This window comes from Micromesistius poutassou (assembly GCF_964030765.1).
Source record: "Micromesistius poutassou genome assembly, chromosome: 18".
Lineage (NCBI taxonomy): Eukaryota > Metazoa > Chordata > Actinopteri > Gadiformes > Gadidae > Micromesistius > Micromesistius poutassou.
The window spans coordinates 8,698,393-8,718,952 of record NC_140288.1 but is presented as its reverse complement, the minus strand read 5'-3'; the positions used below and the strand labels follow the sequence as shown (position 1 = coordinate 8,718,952).

The following is a 20,560-nucleotide window of genomic DNA, read 5'->3' as shown; positions in this document are numbered from 1 at the left end:
GTCGCAGATCATAACCATAACCTTACCTGACTATGTATTTGTAATCCTTGACTTTAAAACAGCCAAATGATTATATGTCATAATATGTAATATTTTTCATTTATATTATTATTTATTTCATTCATATTTAAGAAACATCAAGCTTATATCTCTCTCTAGTTTGAACAGTACCACTAGAGAGCGCTGTGGTGCCAGCAGCCACCTGGCGTATCACTCCCAAGATTTGTTTTTATATTGTATTATAACATCTATCTACATAGAACCATGGATCAAATCATTGTTCAGAACATTCTGTGTATCGTTGTAAGCCTAAATGATCATCAGTGGAGGGACGTTGCCCTCCTCAGAGACCCAGGAACACTGCTGTACCCCAACACCTGAAGACAGAAGACCCCCACATCCTCACCTGGCCTGAACACCTCCTCCCATTCCTCCCACTCCTCTGCATGCGTCCAATGAAGACACAAATAGTGGCACATATCAAAAATGGTTGTGGGATATTTCTGGCAGGGCACAGTTTACACATTTCAACAATGTCAATATACAAGTTATTACCTATTGCCCAAATAAAAAATTAATAAATATACAAGTACAAAATACTGTATTTAGATTTTTTATTTTATTAAAAACTGTTGCCTGACAGTTCTGAACTAACCCTTTATATCTGACTTAATGACCTAATACACTCACTGGTATCAGTCATTGATCTTTGTTACCCTAGCACTGTTATACCCTAATGAACAGACACAACGTTCACAACATGACAGCAGAATTGTGTTCGTTCAAAACGTGTGAACATTGTGATCTATTGGAACCCTGATTAATAAAAACGACAGAAGAGATTACCCTGAAGAAATGTTGATTGGACGACTTGTGCAACTGCATCTGATTAATAGTCTAGTTCGTCCCCGTTCCTGTGAACCATTTTACACACTTTCCCAAAAATCCTGCAATTCCATGAGATTAAAGATAAGGCACGTTCGGTGTTACGGCAATTCAACTTTTTTTCACCCCAAAAGTAATTTCTTGTTTTGAGACATTTCGTCACAAACCACGTTGATGCAGACGTTCCACTGGGAATGTACCAATACTGACACTTGTCCATGTTGGTTGGACAGGGTTCTAAACTAGACTAGAACAGCGTCATGATTACCTGTCTTTTAACAAACCTGTCTTTTAGCGGGCTATTGAAAGACCCTAAATAGTTCATTGTTTGGGGTAAAAGTAATTCATTGTATTGGCAGCAATGTTAAGAACAGGAAAATAACACTGGCGGTGATAAACATGGTGCAGGTGTATCCATAATTTCCACAATGAACCGACTTACACACCAAAGTAAACACTTGATTGAATTGAGTGTTTCAAAAGTTATTAAAAAACTTAAAAATAAGGTTAAATAATAAAGATATTCTAACCTTCCTCTTCTCTCTTGAACAAACAAAAGTGGCAACCTGTGCTTCAAAATCATGGCGATAAAAAAAATAAAAAATACATATAAATATTTGCTCTCGGCTTAGACGGAGAAAAGACCCATGTTGCTTTTCTGCATCAATATACAAAATATTACTTCAGATGGGGCTGAACAGCCAATCAAAATGCCATCTGACTTCAGTTACAAATATCTACATAATTTTTTTTATTTATTTCCAGTTTTCACCAGTATCTTGTTTTCCCCACAAGTCATTGCATTGTATTCTAAAATTAAAAACTAAAGACACAACTAAAATCTCTTAACCAGAGAGATCAACTCTTGGGTAGAACATCTGCTTCCTGCTCTTCTTTATGAAAGCCTGTAGTTCACAGTAAAAGCCTACCTTAGTCATCATCTACGCATGGCAATCCTCCACATTCCTGAATCCCTACAAGCTCCAACACAGCTCTCCAATTGAGTTAGGACTATTTCATGGACAAAAGCGACGATTGAATATTTGCACATGGGCAGAGTAGGGAGCATGTGATAATGTGTTTAAATGTAGGCCGATATCGTGGTTTGTGAAGAGAGCCATACCAACAATTGATCAGCTGTTAAATCCTTCATATTTGCCGGTCAAAGACTTTTAAGACTTCCTCCGGTTTTTAATAGTCTTGCTTTGCTAAACACTTCCTCACACGTGCAGCTGGACATGACCTTCGTAACCCACCACTGGGCCTCATAAAATGTCTTCTTCGAGCTGAAATTAAAACTATACCGCCTCGGAATGAGATTAAAAACAAACACGTACAATATGGCCGCGCGGCCCTCTGGAGCAGTAACAGATACGGATGTGATGAGAAAATAACAAAGAGCGAAAGCTGTGGAGGTCCACGTGTCACGGTCGCAGGGGGTCCGAGGGGAGTGAACTGGACGGGAGGCTGGCCCACCTGGCCTGGAGAATCTCCTGATTCTGGAGGCCGATTGAGATCCGGATCGGCAGGTCACCACCAACCGGCTCCAGGGACGTGCGGCCAGCCAGAGGACGATCACTCCTCCAGGATCATGGCCTCTTGGAAGGCCTCGATCCACCTGGAGATAAGCACGCCGTTATAGGAACTAACACAAAAAACGATGTTGAAGGTGTGAGTGTGATTAGCCGTTACAAGCCGTTTTGAAACTCTGCCTCTTCTGACATCACAGGTGGGCGTGTCCACCTAGATGTATGACGGATAGATGAGCAGAGTTTGCTACTGTCCACTGGGTAGGCTGGTAGACTGATCTATCCGTCATACATCTAGGTGAACACGGCCACTTGTAACGGCTAATCACACTCACACCTGGTGGTATAATATGTCACCTTTAACATTTCAATTACATTTTTTGAAAAAGACAGACTGAGATGAGTCCAACATTGAGGAGAAAACGGTTCCCTGATTGTTTGGTGACGCTCACCTCTGTGCGGTGGGGATGTCGTCAGCCTTGAAGATGTAGAACAGGGTGTTTTTGTGGTACAGTTTGAACTGCTGACGTTGGGCAGGGCCGTACTTCTCCTCCCTCAGGAAGAAGCCCAGCAGGGGCTGGCTCTCCAGCGCTGCCACGTCCTGGGGAGACAGCACGAAGCCAGGAGCCTCCGTTACCCACAATCCCATTCTCTGTGGCTTTACCTCTCTACGAGATTCTTCCATAATAATAATAATTGATAGGATTTATATAGTGCTTTTTTGGAGGTCACTCAAAGACACTTTACGTCATAGAGAAAACATATAGAATACAAAAATATATATAGAAGAAAAACAAGAAAACTTTCAAAATAAGGTTTGGAACAGAGTCAGATGTGGGTGGGGTCAGCTGTCAGATGCTTTGTTGAAGAGGTGAGTTTTGAGTTGACTTTTGAATGTGTTTATTGAGTCTGAGTTGCGGATGTTTGGGGGGAGGGAATTCCAGAGGGTTGGGGCAGCAATGGTGAAAGTTCTGTACTCCATATGTTCCATTGACACCTACAGTAAGTGCATGTTGTCTGGGGTAATGGGCTATGGGAAGTGCATGAATGGGTGAATGTCAGTCAACACTGTAAAGCGCTTTGGATAAAAGCGCTATATCAATGAGGACCATTACACAGATAGTGTGACGCGGTACCTCGCTGGCAGCGTAGGTGTACAGCACTTTGTCCTTGATGACGAACCAGAGTCTCTTCCACTGCTTCTTGCTGCCCTTCGACCGGTTGAGGTAGCCACTCATGGAGGTGTTCTCCGTGTTGGCAGAAACCTAGAAGGAGAAAAAAGAAAACAAAGTTTCACATGTAGACATCAAACCCCCATCACATCCAATTTGACCCAATGGTTCCATGGCTCTGGGGTGGAGTAATTCCGTGTTTATAAAAAGGATGCCTGTGTTCGCATTTCTTTGTGACCAACCTCTTTAAGTGCAGCTGGAATTTTCTTATGTTTCCTGGAAAACGAAAACGCTGCAGATTTTCCGATAGGAGAGACCGAAGCCGAGGCACAGCGGTCGCCTGCAGGACGATTAGATACGATTATCATTTCTTTAAATCACTACTTTATTAGCAGAGTTGTGCATTGCCACGGATCCCTCATCTCTTACTGTTCTCCTGCAGCTTGGTGAAGCAGTGGTCACAGACGCGCGCCGGCTGGTTCTTCAGGTACTCCAGGTAGAACTTGTTGGTGGAACATGCCTGACACACCACCTGACAACACATGATGTGGAACAACGCTCAGAACCCCAACGACAGAAGGCCGGCCTCCGTCTCGTTACCACAAACCCTCCAATCTCCAACCTCAAAACCAAGTTGGTGAAAATAATCAACATTGGAAAATATCCAATAAATAAAAAATCTATGGGAAATCATTTTGAGGTGAATAATATGTTAAGATTAACTACAAAAACATGAGTCAGTCAGATCCCAAAACCCCAGATATAAAGACCCCCCTGGTACTGAGGAGCAGAGCGGAGAGCGGTAGTCACCTTGCCACAGGCCCGGCAGTGGTGTCTCCTCCAGGTGAGGGTGAACTCACAGGTACACATCATGCACATAGTGGCCCGCAGGTCGGGGATCCAGATGGGGGCTTTGGAACCCAGCGGAGCCCCGATGTCTGGAACGACGTCCGGCTGCAGGAAGAAACACAGCACAGGGGAAGACATGGGTGGGGGGTCCAGTCTCCAGAAACATGACGGTCCAAAATTAACATTTTCAATTTTGTACTTTGACCTTCCAGTGGGAAAATCGACCAGTCAATCAATTGTTTTAAAATGTATCCCCAAATGTTACCTGCCAATATGTCACAAATCATTTGTGTGTGTGTGTGTGTGTGTGTGTGTGTGTGTGTGCATGAGAAATAAAATAAAACAAGTCAGTTTTATTTCTAAAGCTCTTAATATCGGTCAGTCTCATCAGGGTTCAAGGGCTAACTGACTTTAAGGGCTGTATGTCTATGACACCCCTTAACCCTAGCCCCCGAATAACAAGGAAAAACACCCTTGATTATCAAGAAAGAAACCTTGAGAAGGAACGCAGAGTGGGGGATCCCACCTTCAAGGGATGGCTAGGAGTGCAATGGGTGCCATGATTCACGTACATAATGATATCATATCAAGCAAAGATTTTAAGTCAAATTTGAATTCTCACTGTCTTTCTATCCCCCACAAATCAGAAACAACCTTTAGCTGGTGGGTCTGGTGTTGACCCTCCGAGCCACAGAGAGCCAGTGGTCCACAGACACTGACCACTAGGCTGGGAGCGTTACCTCGTCCTGGCTGCGACTGGAGATGAAGGTGATCTTCTTCTTGGTGTAGTCGTCTATCGCCTTGGCGATGGCCTCCAGCCACTGCTCTCTCTCCGTCGCCGAGCTGCGGGGGGCGAGCGGTGGAGACGCGTTCTCAGAAGAGGCAACAGGGGGCGGCGTTGAGTCGCTCACAATAACCAGCCAGAATTAAGAGAATGTGTGTTTAGTATGTGTGTGTTAGTAGGTGTGTGTGTTAGTAGGCGTGTGTGTTAGTAGGTGTGTGTTAGTAGGCGCGTGTGTTAGTAGGCGTGTGTGTTAGTAGGCGTGTGTGTTAGTAGGCGTGTGTGTTAGTAGGCGTGTGTTAGTAGGCGTGTGTGTTAGTAGGTGTGTGTTAGTAGGTGTGTGTGTTAGTAGGCGTGTGTGTTAGTAGGTGTGTGTTAGTAGGTGTGTGTGTTAGTAGGCGTGTGTGTTAGTAGGTGTGTGTTAGTAGGTGTGTGTGTTAGTAGGCGTGTGTGTTAGTAGGTGTGTGTTAGTAGGCGCGTGTGTTAGTAGGCGTGTGTGTTAGTAGCCGTGGGTGTTAGTAGGCGTGTGTGTTAGTAGGCGTGTGTGTTAGTAGGTGCGTGTGGGAGGCCGAGGAACCGTGCCTACCTGGCAGACAAGATGAACGAACGCTCCACGCTTTCAATGTTCAGCTCATTCTGGTAGGCCTCCTGGCTAGGCTTGCTCACCTTGAAAACACACACACACACACACAGGAAACATGAGTTCATAATACAATTGTTTTCTCCTTGTCCTGAACCATATCAGGAAGTATGACACTTTCCTCTCTACACGTGAGCAATCTCTAACTGATTACAATAAAGAAATAAAAACCAAGGTAGTACAATATGCTGTACAGTCTCCGGATAACTATATTAGCAGCTTAGTGACACTGGTCAATCCTCACCTTCATCCCGGCCAGAGACAGCACACTGTTGAGTTTATACTGGGCCGACTGGACCGGCGTGGTGTACATGAGCGCGTCGTTGAACTGCACACACACACACACAGCGATGACATCACCAGGTCAACAAATACACACTGATAAACACAATGGTACTTCTTTAGTGTAAAGTGGATGCATTTGTAGTTATTGACACCTGCTACTGCTAACTAGTGCTATTAATACAAATGTATACAGGGTTTTAAAAGACACCTTAAGGCTTTAAATAGTGAGTGTATGTAGTATATGTATGTGTCTTGCATGTATGGTGCAGTATGGAGCCGCTACACAGACACCAGCCAGGCTCCTCTTACCAAGAAGAACATGCGGGGCTGCATCTCCTTCCGGGACAACTTCATCAGGGTCCCCTCCTTCAGGAACACCTGGGGGGGGGGGGTCACAGAGCAGCTCTTCAGCGGTCGTAAGGGCGATATATTACACACCGTCCCCATTCAGGGGTCGTGAACGTGGTCCTCACAGGTACTGAGTTACAAGCCAATATTTAAGACACGGAATCGAGGCAGAGATTCTCAAAAAAAGGGCTCTGTAGATAGTGATTGTAGTTGGTGTCGATAAGAAGTATTGTTTAAGATGATCTATGTTTTAAAAGAGATCTAATGCTTTCATAGGAGTAACAAACAGTTTGAAGAGTGCCTCACCCTGCCTGGTTGCACAATCTCATGGTGTCCATTCAGACTGTACTGGATCTGCATCAGCTTCTGGAAGTTATCCTGCAGATACAACAGAGTCACTCAGTCGAATGGAATCAGGGCGGCTGCAACCATTGATTTGTTTTCTTCTAGCACATTATTTGTCAGACAAATCGTTGAATTAAAATGTCACGACTCGTGAACGATGGCCATCCATCGACTGACCTTTCAGAACCAATCAGAGAGAGACTAGATGGACCACCGGAGACACGGGGCCGAGCGGCCTGCTTACCCCTTGTTTCATGATGTCGTTGGCGTGGTTGGCCACCTCCTTCACAATGCTCAGGGCAGCTGGGGGGCGGGGGACAGAACAGTTAGGTGAGGCTCACTGTGAAGAGTGACTGTGGTCCATGTGTGGTGTGTACACCAACACACACGAGGCGATGAGGATGTGTTCTCACCTTGCGTGTCTTTATAATCCTCCGAGTCCTCTGGTAGGTTCTTCAGATAATCTGCATGAAAAAGAAACCCAGGTGAATTTAGAGTGTATTTAGAAGTGTAGAGCGACTGTAAACCTCAAGCCAAAGAGGGCTTGATCATTTATTTATTTCAGTATTATGCATCTAACATATTGCAGTCTGAATGTTGCTGCTACTATGCAGCTTTGTCCATCAGGAGGTTAGTGCCTCACTACAACCATCAATAGGTCAACACAACATAACAAGATAAAAGATCGCAGCTAGCATTCATGTGCTGCCAATCCGTCTGAGGGCTGATTCAGCTTCTGACTGGGAGAGTGACGTGACAGTGGCTCCATAGTAGTGATCGAACGATATATCGGCCGGCCGATATTTGCGTTTTTTACGTGTATCGGCATCTGATGATTTTTTTCGCCAATAGTATTATTTTTATTTATTTTCACATATTTTTTGCCGGCATGATTTACAGACAGTGCAATACATGTTCCTTTTTTAAATTGATACTTGTAACATTTGTTATCATCATTGTATCATTTTTATGATGTAAATTGAGGGAACAAAAGCAGTATCTGCTCCAAATATCGGCTCAAGAACACCGCTATCGGCGTATCGGTCATCGGCTAAGGCTGATGAAAAAAGATCGGCATGGGCCCTAAAGAATCCATATGGGTCGATCCCTACTCCATAGGCACACCGGTTCACCATTCTGAAGGGTGGCCGGTTTGATTCTCAGTGGGTCATGGCCTACAGCCAGAGGCCGTCCCTGACTGTGTACCTGTGAGCAGCAGCTGGTACTGGGGTATCCTCTGCACCGGTTTCAGCAGGTAGTGTTTCAGAGCCAGGCTGGCACATCTCCGACTCGTCTGAGAGCAACAACAAAACGCAACAAAGTCCATGGAGCCGTTATTCACACAGCTGGATCACCACCACACGATCACACAGCTGGATCACCACCACACAATCACACATCTGGATCACCACCACACGATCACACATCTGGAGCACCACCACACGATCACACTAATGCACACGCACATGCACACAAACACACACACATGCGTGCGCAAACACACACGCAAACAAACACACACACACACACACACACACACACACACACACACAAACTGCGTAGAAGCCAGAAGCACTGCCAGCTCCTGGCTTCTACATATTTGTACTAGTTGAACAGCGTTGAGTAGTAGTATATTCATTCATATATTCAGTAGTATATTATTCATATTTACCTCAAACTCTCGGACGACGGCGACAAAGGCGGGGTTCTTGCGGCACTGCTCGTCCAGCAGGGCCACGTTGTGGTCGAACTGGCGGATGTAGGTGGAGTACATCTTCAGGTAGGGCCCCTTCTGGACGAAGATGTCTGCCAGCCGCTGGTGGTCCGCCCTGGAGGGAAGGGAAGGAGTGCGTAGATGCAGGTATCAGATAAGAGGTCTGGTTCTACTAAGGGTGATACAGGTCACCACACAGAAAGGATGAGCGCAGTGTGTATGTCAAAGTGTGTATGTAAACACAGGGATGTGAGCGGAATCGTTCGATGACTGAGAATTTGATGGAGCTAGAATACATTCAGGATTTGGAGCGTCTATATGCTGTTATTATGTTTGAACACAAGAGGGCACAATATAACTTCTCAGTTTGTCTTGAAGAGGAAGAAGTCAAAACGACTGGCAAAACATCAGGCCAGTAGCATCAGCTCATAATTGTCTTAATTGCCTGATAATTGATCATTCATACGTTTGACGATCAATTAAGGAAAGGGTGTTACCGTACGGGTGCATGTGTGCGATGATAAGTATATGTAAAATATATATTTAGTATATGCTACACGTGAACCTCCTAAGATGGTGCAACTTGATTGGTTCGCTATCTCGGGATATTGGGCAATATCCCATGATTGAGAGATCTCAAACATGGAATATTGTTTTCATCGCAAAATGTTGCGTGTGACGCTCGTCTCGTCGCAATAATAAAAACAAATAAACCGCTAATAAAAACAATTAAATCCCGGCAAAAAGTGTTATCTTGTTTATTTTTCACGTGTTCACGTGTAGTATATTTAAGCAATAGATCACGACAGGCTGTGGTATACGGTCATTATACCACAGTTAAGGGGCGTTGTCCGTCCCGACGCACAGCGGAGGGACGGCGACCTCCTTAACTGTGGTATAATGAGCGTATACCACTGACTGAAGTGATCTATTGCTTTTATAAAACGGTTACGTAAGTATGGCGAAATGAAAGTCATAGACACCCTCAATTTTGAAAAAATCAGAAAGTAGGAAAAGCATTTTTTTTAACGAATACAAAAAAGTAGTCCCTCCTGACTGCCTGCAAAGTGTACGGCGGTTGCTATGCAACACACTGTAGCGTCCTTCAGAGAGAAGGCTAGAGACGGTAGCTTGGTTCGCCGGCAATTTAGCCTACTATCGAGTTCACTCACTGTGTGCCTATTGCTTTACAACATTTCCACCCTCTCCAGCAATCAACATGTTTTTAGGCTTCAGTGAACTATGCTATTGCTTTTATATATAAATAAACAACAGTTCAAGTTAGGCACGGAGTGATACTGAACTCTGTAAACTGAACGGGCGTCATAGCTGTGTGTATACGCTCAATATACAACTGTTGTTAACCAATCAGATCGCTTGATTTAAGCCACCCGTTTTATAAACTAAAACAATGATTCACCTCAGGCTCCGTGAATAGTGGGGAATAGTCCCCTTGACCTTCGGCCTCGGGGGCTATTCCCGACTATTCAACTTTCTGCGAATATTTGTTAAATATGTATATGATATGGTATGTACCAGTGGGCGACCCTGTCCTCCAGCTCCCGCAGCAGGTCCCTGTTGAGCTGGTAGAGCTGGGGCAGGTAGTACAGGATCTGACTCAGAACCCGCTCCTCCACCACAGGCTTCCCGTTCTGACGCGTCGCCTTGGCAACGGCGTCACGGAAGTCCTGCACGCACAAGCACAGGAGGGAGAGTCTTAGCCATGGATGTGGAGCACACACACACACACACACAGCCAAACCACACATGTGGACATTCACACACAATTGCACAGACAGGATAGTGGGTCACCCCATAAACTGCAGCAACACACACACACACACACACACACACACACACACACACACACACACACACACACACACACAGTAAGCTGAGTCAGCACATGAGCCAACACACATCCACCTGGAAGGAAGTGGAAGGACCAGGGAGGATTCAAATGTTCCAGGAAACATAGTCACAGTCACACACAGACCCCACCCGCCGCCGCCGCCGCCGAATCCACACACACACACACACACACACACACACACACACACACACACACACACACACACACACACACACACACACACACACACACACACACACACACACACACACACACAGACACATAGACACACACACAGACACACACACGCACACGCACACAGAGACAGACACACACACACTAGCTGAACCAGCATGTTATCTAGTCAAGACACATTTAAGTGGAAAACAGCTACAGGGGGGCGCACAGCTCAGAGAAAAAAAAAAAAAGAAGCCAACACTCCCTCCTCGGGTCTACCAGCCAGGCCTGTGAAATCACAGAGCAGCCACCAGCAACAACAACAAGGGAACAGACCCGTTGGGCACCGACTACAAACAGGAGAAGAAGAAAAAAGTAAAACACGGACATTCCAGCGATCCTTTAAGGGGAAATCAAAGGAGAAACGTGATCGGTGGACGGCTCACCCAACCACCATTATTCTACTCCACACACACACGCACACACGCACACACACACACACACACACACACACATACACACACACACACAAACAGAGGAAGCAGCTGCTGTGTGGACGGGCCCGCAGCCGATTGGTGAGGGATGTCATCTGACCTCTTTCTATGAATGACTCCCCAGCCTCACCAGCCCGCCCAGACCACCCTCCCCTTCCCCCTTCCTACCCGCCCAGGGACAACCCTGGAGGCTAATCCGTGCGGTGGCTCAGTTAAAAGCCTCGTCTGGAGGAAGCCAGACAGCTGGGGGGGGGGGGGGGGGTCTGATGCCCTCCGACACCCCTCAGACCGGGGGCCGGGGAGTCTGAACCCGCTCACCTGGGGTCCGTTGTCACAAAGGGTCGTAGGTCACATGGCCGACCGATGACGGCACAGTGTGTAAACTGTGTGGAATTGTAAGGATAGAACCCATGACCGCTCAGACTGCTTTTCTAGTGGAGCGTTGTAGCGTGATTCAATGTCTCAGAAAGTAACCTAAAGTTAAACAAAGAGTTTAGTTGAGTCAATATTTCTTAACAATATTATAATATTTAGATATATTATACAGCTATTGTCTCAAAGAAGCTAATAATACAAACCTATCTTGGTGTGCAAAGAAAACACATGCGATGGACGTTGTTCATGTTCATCACAAATGTGTACAGTTAAAAGACTTAATGGAAGCAAAAACGCTTCACCTCCCTTTAACAAAGCCGAGCTTTCACTGGGGAGGACTCGGACACGTTAGCCAGAAGCGCAAGACCTACCATCTCAATTTCCGCCTCTCTGTTCAGACTCAATTACCCAATTACACACTCATTCACTCACTCTCAAAACACACACACAGCCATTACCAACACACAGCCACCTGTTTCTACACATGAAAGGACACAAGCCCTGGTGACTGGGGGCTGTTCACCAAGAGCCCACGTCTCTCCCCCCCCACACACAGACTCACCGGCACACAAACTAAAGAGAAACTGGAAGGACTCCTTACATCCGCCACATCAAGCACCAATCAAAGATGTGGTTCATTCATTTACATAGCAGTTAGGCATAGCAACTCAATAACGATTAACCATTCTGACAATTAATACAATAATCTGATGATTATCTGTACCAAGTGCACTACTGCAAACATGTTACGAAGCCAGATATGGTGCAAGACTCATTACATGGACCAAATATTTACAGAGTGATAGTTCATTTTAAGTACGATAAATAAAGCGATAAGACACTTACGATATGAAGGAGCTTCAAAACGTCCACAAACCTGTTGAGAGACAGAAACAAAACACAATTTCAAATCACCCCTCAGCACACCCAACAATACAAAAACACAAACACAACACAAAGGCACAGTCGAACACACAATACGACGCAACGCGGCCAAAATTAAACGACGCAACGCAACATAAAGTGATGCAGCACGACACAATGCAACGCCGAGCCCAACACAAACCCAAGCGGCAAGTACAACCTAACACAACATAACACAACCTAACACAACATAACACAACACAACATAACACAACATGTCACAACAGGCGAGCCAGACGTTAGACTTTAGGTGAGGGTTGGGGATGCTGGTCTGTAGCTCACTCACACTTTCTCCGAGCTCATGATCTCCTGCGCAATGTGCACCACCTTCTTCCTCTTCATCTCGTCCTCCTGCTGCTCATGGAACACACACATGCATGCGCATGCACGCACACACACACACACACACACACACACACACACACACACACACACACACACACACACACACACACACACACACACACACACACACACACACACACACAGAAACACAAACACATAGCAATTCTGGTTAGCATACTAGTGTGTAATAAGCTGTAACACACAGATGTCCATGCCATTATCTGCATCGACAGAACCCCCGACTTACAGAGTCCGTACACAGCCCCATGGTCAACCTCAGCACTGAACAGACATGGAGCAGCGAGACAATATGGCTCCTCCAAAACAACAAACAGCCAGTCCCCCGGCCCACAGCAACTGGGTCCCAGAGAAGTGGAGCAGTAGCTTCATAATGCACCCTGCCCACCAACCCGTCTCTCTCTCTCTCTCTCTCTCTCTCCCGCTCTGAGTGTGTGTGTGTTTATGTGCTTGTTTATGTGTGTGTGTGTGTGTGTGTGTGTGTGTGTGTGTGTGTGTGTGTGTGTGTGTGTGTGTGTGTGTGTGTGTGTGTGTGTGTGTGTGTGTGTGTGTGGTGGAATGGTAATGGGTTAGCCCTCTCTGGCGATCTTAATTTGGACACCAACCTTGGCACTGGGTGACTGAAAGGGCCTCATGCTCACAGCAGAGGGTCTGAGTGTGTGTGTGTGTGTGTGTGTGTGTGTGTGTGTGTGTGTGTGTGTGTGTGTCTGAATGCAAGTGTGTACTACTGCGTGTGTGCGTGTTTGTGTTCAAGTGTGTTTGTGTGTGTTTTTAGGCTGTGTATGTGCATGTGTGTTCTTGTGTGTGCGTGTGCCTGTGTGTGTGTGTGTGTGTGTGTGTGTGTGTGTGTGTGTGTGTGTGTGTGTGCCTGCCTGTGAGCGTGTGCCTGCCTGCTTGTGTGTGTGTGTGTGTGTGTGTGTGTGTGTGTGTGTGTGTGTGTGTGTGTGTGTGTGTGTGTGAGCGAGCACATGTTTGTTCTTCTACATGTGAGTGTGTGTGACAGCATTGTAAGAGTAGGTCAGACAGGGCAAAGCCTAGACATGGGCTATTTCTGACGCTCAGAGACAGCTATGTTTGCACCCTGCTTGTGTGGAAATATTAACACACACACACACACACACACACACACACACACACAGCTCTATGGCCATTGTGTTCTGGTGGACAGTTTCTAATGAATTTCCACTCGGCTGCATTCATCAATAACGATTAACTCTGTTTATGTGGATGTGCTCAATTACTTAAAATGTGAGCCCAAATGTGAGGGTGTGCGTGTGTGTGTGTGTGTGTGTGTGTGTCCATGTGTGCATGTGTGTGATTAAAAAGAGGGGAGGGCGAGTCAAGTGATCTGGACGGACAGAGGGAGAGAGCCAGAGAGATAGACAGGGGTGAGGGGAGAGAAATAGAGAAAGACAAAGAGAGAGAGAGACACAGCCAGAGGGAGAGAGCATGTTACCTGTCTGTCTACCACTTCGTGATGCTCTTTACTCGAAGAGGAGCTGTCGTCATCTTCATCCGAGCTGTGAACCTCGTCTTCTTCGGAATGGACGTCATCCTGTCCCAACCAGCCGCTAAAACAGAAACAAGGTCCCCTCCGTTTAAGTCAAGATTGGACGCAGTTAATTAAACATATCAGGAAGGACAAAAAAGACATACACGACGCAAAACGTATGAGGCAATACAAATCGTATGCTTCTGTTGTACATGGTTTGTGTGTTCATGTTCAGGATGAAAGCGTCTGCTAAGTGCAAATGTAAATGTACAATGTATTGATCTGTCGCCTCACAATGAAAAATCAATGAGTGCTACAATAGTAGGGATTCACTTGACATCTCCCGCGCAGACACAGACACACACACACAGACACACAGACACACAGACACACACACACACACACACACACACACACACAGACACTGGACAACACAACAAAAACCAATGTCAAGGGATAGAAGATTGGAGGGCATTTAATTTTCGTCTTAGCAGCCTCTCTTACAATCCACTTTACCAACCTTCTTTATTTTGTGTCTTCCCATGCCCCCCTCTATCTTCTCCATTCAAGTCTCCTCAGACCAGCAGCACAATTCGAACCGCACTGGGTCAGACACAGAGCACCACTTGTTTACTGCCACAGGCTGGTTACATAAACTTAACAGGCTCCGACGCCTGGGAAACACTACAGATTCGCTCTCGTACTGGCTCTGATACTTGGCTCCCATCTTGGCTCCTGTACTGGCATCCATACACACAGACTCTCTCACTAACTCCCTTACTAACTCCCACACTAACTCATACCGACTCCCCTACTTACTCTCATACTGACTCTAATCTTAACTCATTCTGGTTCCCATACAGACCCCCATACTAACTCACACTGACTCCCCCCCAAACTTACTCACACTGACTCCCAAACCAACTCATACTGACTCCCATACTAAATATCACACTGACTCTCATACTAACTCCTGTACCGACTGAATAGTGTCACTTGCATAATGCACAGATGAACCCAGGCCCACACACTCACTGGCACACAGGACCCAGAAGCAGTGGACTGGCGCCTGGTGTACCTTGACCTTCCATCCTCCCACCCTAGACCGAGGGTGATATAACTCGGCCTGTGGTCAGACTGAGCAATGCACAAGCATGGTGGGTAATATATAAACAACTTTCACAGAGTGAAAAAAAAAAAGGGCATCACTTAAAGTAGTCGAGTGCAGAGAGGTCAGGTGGAGGCTATGGGCGCAGACAGCAGGAAAAAGAAAGTAAAAAATACAAAGATTGAGAGAGAGAGAGAGAGAGAGAGAGAGAGAGAGAGAGAGAGAGAGAGAGAGAGAGAGAGAGAGAGAGAGAGAGAGAGAGAGAAATAGAGAGAGAAAGGGACATAGAGAAAGAGAGAGAGAGACATAGAGAAAGAGAGACATAGAGAAAGAGAAAAAGATAGAGGCAGAGAGAGCGGCAGAGAGAGAAAGAGAGAGAGAGAGGCGCAGACGTAAGAAGGAGCAGACTCTGGTGGTTGCTGGAGGTTTATTTTCCCTGTTGTAGAACGCTGCGCTCGTTTCTGCGATTCAGAGACATTTCCTGCCCTGGCCACTGAAAATAACCCACAGGAAAAACAACCCCAACCTGCAGCAACACCACTGCCCTCCCTGCTGCCAGACTGTTCCTGCCTACTAGCGAGCTACAACGCTAACCATCCAACTCACACAAAGGCAGCGGGCTAATGCTAACGGGACACTGTAGTTGGTTTACCACACTCTGCTTCCCACAGTGTGGTCACAGGATACCTGGAATTTGATGGTAAATGAGATGCCTTAAGCCAGAGTAACAGGGCAGGGCCGCTTGACTTACAGCTCCTCGCTGTCCTCCCTTCCACGTCCCACACCTCCCCTCACACACATGACCATAACAATGTCCCCAACATTTCTGCCTTTATTCGAAAGTTCCTTTTTTTTATGAATTATTCATAATTCTTAGTTAATACTATTAATAGCAGCCTTGACTCATTCTCAAGCTAGTCAAGACACGATGCTGTGATTTCCCATCCATCGGATCACACCGTAGTGATGAGGAAACGCTGTGGCTTGAGGCAATAATTACAACACCCTCATGACTCTTTTACCGTTTACCGTGCGTTTACAGTACTCATTAATATGAATCCCAATTACCACTCTTGATGAGCCACATGGGAACCAGACGGGTGGGAACACACAACTCAACTGTGTTCAAATATCGGTGGTGGACAAGAATGCTAAAAAAATATATGCAATTGATCATGGCGCTGTCTAAAAAAAGAGGATGAGTAAATCGCAATCACAAAGAGAAAAAACAATCAAATCCCATTCAAACCAGGTCAATGGCCCGGGACTCCATACCTGTCGTAGCGGTGGCCCAGGGCGGTGAGGTAGGGGTCCTGCACCTCGTAGATCTCAGAGTCCCTGTCGTGGGGGCCCCCCAGCCGGCCCCCGTGGAACGGCAGGTTCATGTACTCTGGGATCTCCTCATACAGCGGGACGTTCTCATACTCCACCGAGCCGTCTCCGCTGCTGCTGGCCTCCGCGTCGCTGCCGCCGCCGCCACCACCGCCGCCCCTCTCCCGCCCCCCGTTGGTCTCGCCGGCGTTGGGGGCGGTTCCCTCCGGCGACGCCCCCCCCGCCCTGGACAGCCGCTTGGGCAGCATCTTGACGGAGATCCGGAGCTCCAGGAGCTTGCGGAAGGAGATGCTCCGGCGAGGGTTGACAGGCTCGCGCGACGACAGGTCGGCCGCCGAGAAGGACTGCGCCCTCTGCTTCCCGCCCAGCGTGGCCGCCGCCGCCGCCGCCGGGAGCAGCGCCCGGCCCTGAGGGGGCGGCACGCTGCTGCGGCCGGGCGCCTGCCGGCTGAAGAAGGAGACGCTGGGCCGGGGGAATCGCCACGCCGCCTTCTCCTGGGGGTGGGGTGGCGCCGGGAGGTCCCTGGTGGGGGCGCCGGCGTGAGGGGGCGCCGGCGGGGCCGAGCCGGGGGAGATGGGGGGCGGGGGTGGGGCCGGCAGGCTGTGTCTCTGGGGCTTCCTGGGGGGGGCCCGGGGCGAGTCCTGGCCCTCGGCCGACAGGGCCTTGCGGCCCCCGCAGAGGGCGGGGCGCTGGCAGCCCAGCCTGATCTGTTTGGGGAGGCTGTGGGCGACGGGGTAGCGCTCGAAGTCTCCGTAGCCGTCCTCCTCGTCGTCCCCCGCCCGGCCCCCCTCGCCCCCCCGCTTGCCGGCGGCGGGCGGGCGGGGCTCCGGGCCGGACAGCAGGTCGACGGAGTGGGAGGCGTGTCGGTGGAGGGAGGAGGACTTGTGCCTGTGGGACAGGGAGGTCTGGCGTGGGGGGGGGACGGGCGCGTCCGGCTCCTCGTCGGCGGGTGTCGGGTCTGGTTCGGGTTCCGCGGGTACCAGGGTCTCGTCGGCCTCCGGTGGACCCGACGGCCCCGTACCGTCCCCCAGCCCGGGGCCTGGCGGGGGTCCCTCCGACACCCCCTCCTGGACGCTGCCCTCCAGGCCGTCCTGCCTCACCAGCACCGGCTTCTTGGCCCTGCGGGGGTGGGGGACCGGGAGGGGCTTGCTGGGCGGGGCCGGGACCGGGGACAGGGGCGTGGTCGGCGGGCCGGTGGGGGGCGAGACGCGGCCGTTGGTGTGCGCATGGCGGCCGTCGGGCTCGTCGTGTGCCGGGGATTCTGATGGACTTGGCGGCGGGGACGGATCAGGAGGCAGAGAAGGGGGAGGCGTGGGAGGAGCGGTGAGAGTTTGGGCGGTTGCCAAGGCAACGGTGATGACAGTGTCTCCATGGCCGGTCTCTTGGTGAGGAGCCTCGTCCTCCGCCGACTGTCCCAAAGCGCTCTCCAGACGTCCCTCCGTCTCCGTCTCCATCTCAGTCTCCTGCAGCTGCTGCTGCAGAGGGGCCCCCAGTGACCCCTGACCCTCTCTGCTGGCCCGGCCCCTAGCCAGGTGCTTCTGCCTCTGGGGCTTATCCCGGGGCTTGGGGTGGAAGCTATCCGTCAATTGACGACCCTCCTCTACCTCGCCCTTCTCCTCCTCCTCCTCCTCCTCCTCCTTCTCCTGCTGCTCCTGCTGCTGCTGCTGCTGCTGCCCCTCCTCCTCACCGTCCCCCTCCCTCGTCGTCACCGGGCTGACGTGTCCTTCAGTGGCGTTCCCGTTCTGCAGCCCCACCTCGTCGCACGCAGTGCTCCCGTGGGTCCTGTTGTTCCCATTGTGCAGAGGCTGGCACGCCAGGTCCGACTCCAGCCCACCAGGGCAGCAGGCCGGCATGATGTAGTCTGACTCTGAGAGGCTGTCCCGTGGCGAGGATAAAGTCCCATTCTGGGTGTTGAGGAGGTCGAGGCTCCCGTCTGAATGTTCCTGAGGTTGGGTGTGGGCTGCCGCTGGTTTGGCTTGTGGTACTAGTACACATGGTTTGGGGGCGAGGGCAGGTTTGGCCCTCTGCAGAGTACCAGGGGAGGGCGAGGGGATGTGGACAGTGGGAGTCAGGGAGAGCAGGCCTGGTTTGGGGGCGATGGGAGGGGGCGAGGGTTTGGTGGTAGCGGGGAGTTTTGGTTTGGGAGCTAGAGGTGGTTTCTTCACACCTGTATCGAATAAGAGAGGATAAAAATGTTGAGAGGATAAAAACAATAATGTTGATATCTTATTAATGCATGGCAGATGCAAACGCGCTAACGTCCGCCACCGCTTTCGTCATTTAAGAAATAGACAGCTGCATGAGGCTAGGTTCAAAAGGTCAACGTTCGGGTTACAGCCGGCTAATGAGGCAAGAACTGGGCATGGGAGTTCAGCGAGTATCATGGATCAAAGCAGGATCATAGTAGATTGTGAGTCAATAAAATAGTATTGCATGTTGAATCAACCACTCGCGTCGCATCATACAATCATACTTCATACAATGGCTTTGATTAATTATAATGTAATTATCCTGTGATAGTCTTCTTACTTTGAGGGACGGTAACAAGCCACATAAGTATGCGTTTGGCTTATATACAAAGGTAACTAAAACATTGGATTATGAACAAAGAAACATGACTGAATTGTGGTGAAAACTCCTCTCAGACCATTCAATGGCGTGGATGTGGAATTCTCTTCTGTTACACTTTTTAATCATATTACGCATAATCACGTCTGTATCCTTGCTGTGGCACGGCTCTAGATTATCTGGACTTTCCTTTCCTTTGGTTTTTATGTTTAAAAAATCCCTCTTTTTCTCTTTCCAGACAAAAAAAGACCAGCAGGACTGCATGGAAGCAGGCTATAACACACCACGACACGAGAAGCGGAGTCATCCAGCGGATGTACCAGAAATGACTAAAAAACATATCATGCGATTGGGGGGAAAAAGACCGTAAACGCAAAAGCATGGATTACACTCTGGTTACACTCACACACAACCATGTTTTTGAGCAGGGAGTACATTTGCACAGTGCTAAAGTCAACATTACAGCGCTAGGGCTGCTGTTACTTGTTGCATCCACAGAGAAGCAGATGTGTTTCTAAAACAAAGGGCTGATGTGCCTCTGGCTCCGGGTCCGATAAGAGGACGCTATAAAACCTCTGCTGGGTTAGGATTGTTTTTGATTATCACAGATTTTTTAGGTCTGGCTCATCCTATTTCCATATTTTGAAAGCTATGATTAAGAGTTAACTGTAATTAAGTGGGTCTTAACAAAAAAAAACAGAGGTACGCTGAATGCGTGCGTAAAGTTTGAGTTTAGACCCTTTGTGTGTGTTTCCAGATAAACGCAACAACACGCACTATGTTTCCTTTTAAAACTCAAGACAATAAATTACAAATCAAAAGACAACGCCAGGGCTGACTCCAGGAGAAACCAACCTGTGCTCATGACTCTCGACTTGCTCCTTTCTCCATGAGCAAAACGCAACTTTCAATGGAAGGGAGCGGAGGAATCCTGCGGTTTATCCCCCGTCCGCATCCCTGTCAGCCGGGCCCACGCAGCGCTCACTTCCCCGCTGTCCTCTTCTGTCGCAGCGGTGAATAATCCACGGGTAAAGTATGAGCCTTTGTCGGTTTTCCCATTTTCCCCAAGTTTTTCACCCACGGTTGTTTCCTTCCCCAACTCTTGCGCCCTCTCGGATCTTCTCAACCGGCCGCGGCCGCCAGGGGCGCGCTCCCGACGAGGCACTGCTGGCGAGGAAGCGACGGACGGCCGAGCATTGTGGGAAATGTCGTTTTAGAATAAGTTACGTTTCTGCAGTGCTGTGGCAGGTCGGGTTTTGTATCTTTTTCGACGTTTTGCGTCACAGTCGCCCCCTAGCTGCCCCAGTTGAGTTTTCAACGTCAGTTT

The 20,560-nt window shown here is 48.6% G+C and overlaps 1 protein-coding gene across 3 annotated transcripts; it reads right to left on the bottom strand.

The window, feature by feature from the left end:
• Positions 1-606: 606 nt before the first annotated feature.
• Positions 607-20,371, bottom strand: LOC311363422 (FYVE, RhoGEF and PH domain-containing protein 6-like). Of its 3 annotated transcripts, none has more exons than XM_084483369.1 (21): positions 20,089-20,370; positions 16,609-18,832; positions 14,190-14,304; positions 12,657-12,724; positions 12,293-12,323; positions 10,085-10,236; positions 8,507-8,663; positions 8,041-8,128; positions 7,248-7,298; positions 7,079-7,137; positions 6,796-6,867; positions 6,451-6,519; positions 6,101-6,184; positions 5,803-5,882; positions 5,176-5,278; positions 4,397-4,540; positions 4,016-4,118; positions 3,829-3,926; positions 3,551-3,679; positions 2,867-3,015; positions 607-2,503 (listed from the first exon to the last, which is right to left on the bottom strand). In XM_084483369.1, the coding sequence occupies exons 1-21, from the start codon at positions 20,096-20,098 to the stop codon at positions 2,461-2,463; spliced, it is 4,029 nt and encodes a 1,342-aa protein (XP_084339495.1). In that variant the 5' UTR covers positions 20,099-20,370; the 3' UTR covers positions 607-2,460. The 3 variants fall into 3 exon arrangements, with proteins under 3 accessions (XP_084339495.1, XP_084339493.1, XP_084339494.1); XM_084483367.1 differs by lacking the exon at positions 607-2,503 and adding an exon at positions 2,533-2,628 and having other exon boundaries at positions 20,089-20,371; XM_084483368.1 differs by lacking the exon at positions 607-2,503 and adding an exon at positions 2,533-2,628 and having other exon boundaries at positions 12,657-12,721; positions 20,089-20,371.
• Positions 20,372-20,560: the final 189 nt, after the last annotated feature.

Excerpts from the sequence above, each read along its gene's own strand:
- LOC311363422 (XM_084483367.1), bottom strand. Across the intron at positions 7,138-7,247 it reads GGATTATAAAGACACGCAAG|CTGCCCTGAGCATTGTGAAG; the intron begins GTGAGAACACAT and ends CCCGCCCCCCAG. Across the intron at positions 3,680-3,828 it reads TTCCAGCTGCACTTAAAGAG|GTTTCTGCCAACACGGAGAA; the intron begins GTTGGTCACAAA and ends TTCTCCTTCTAG.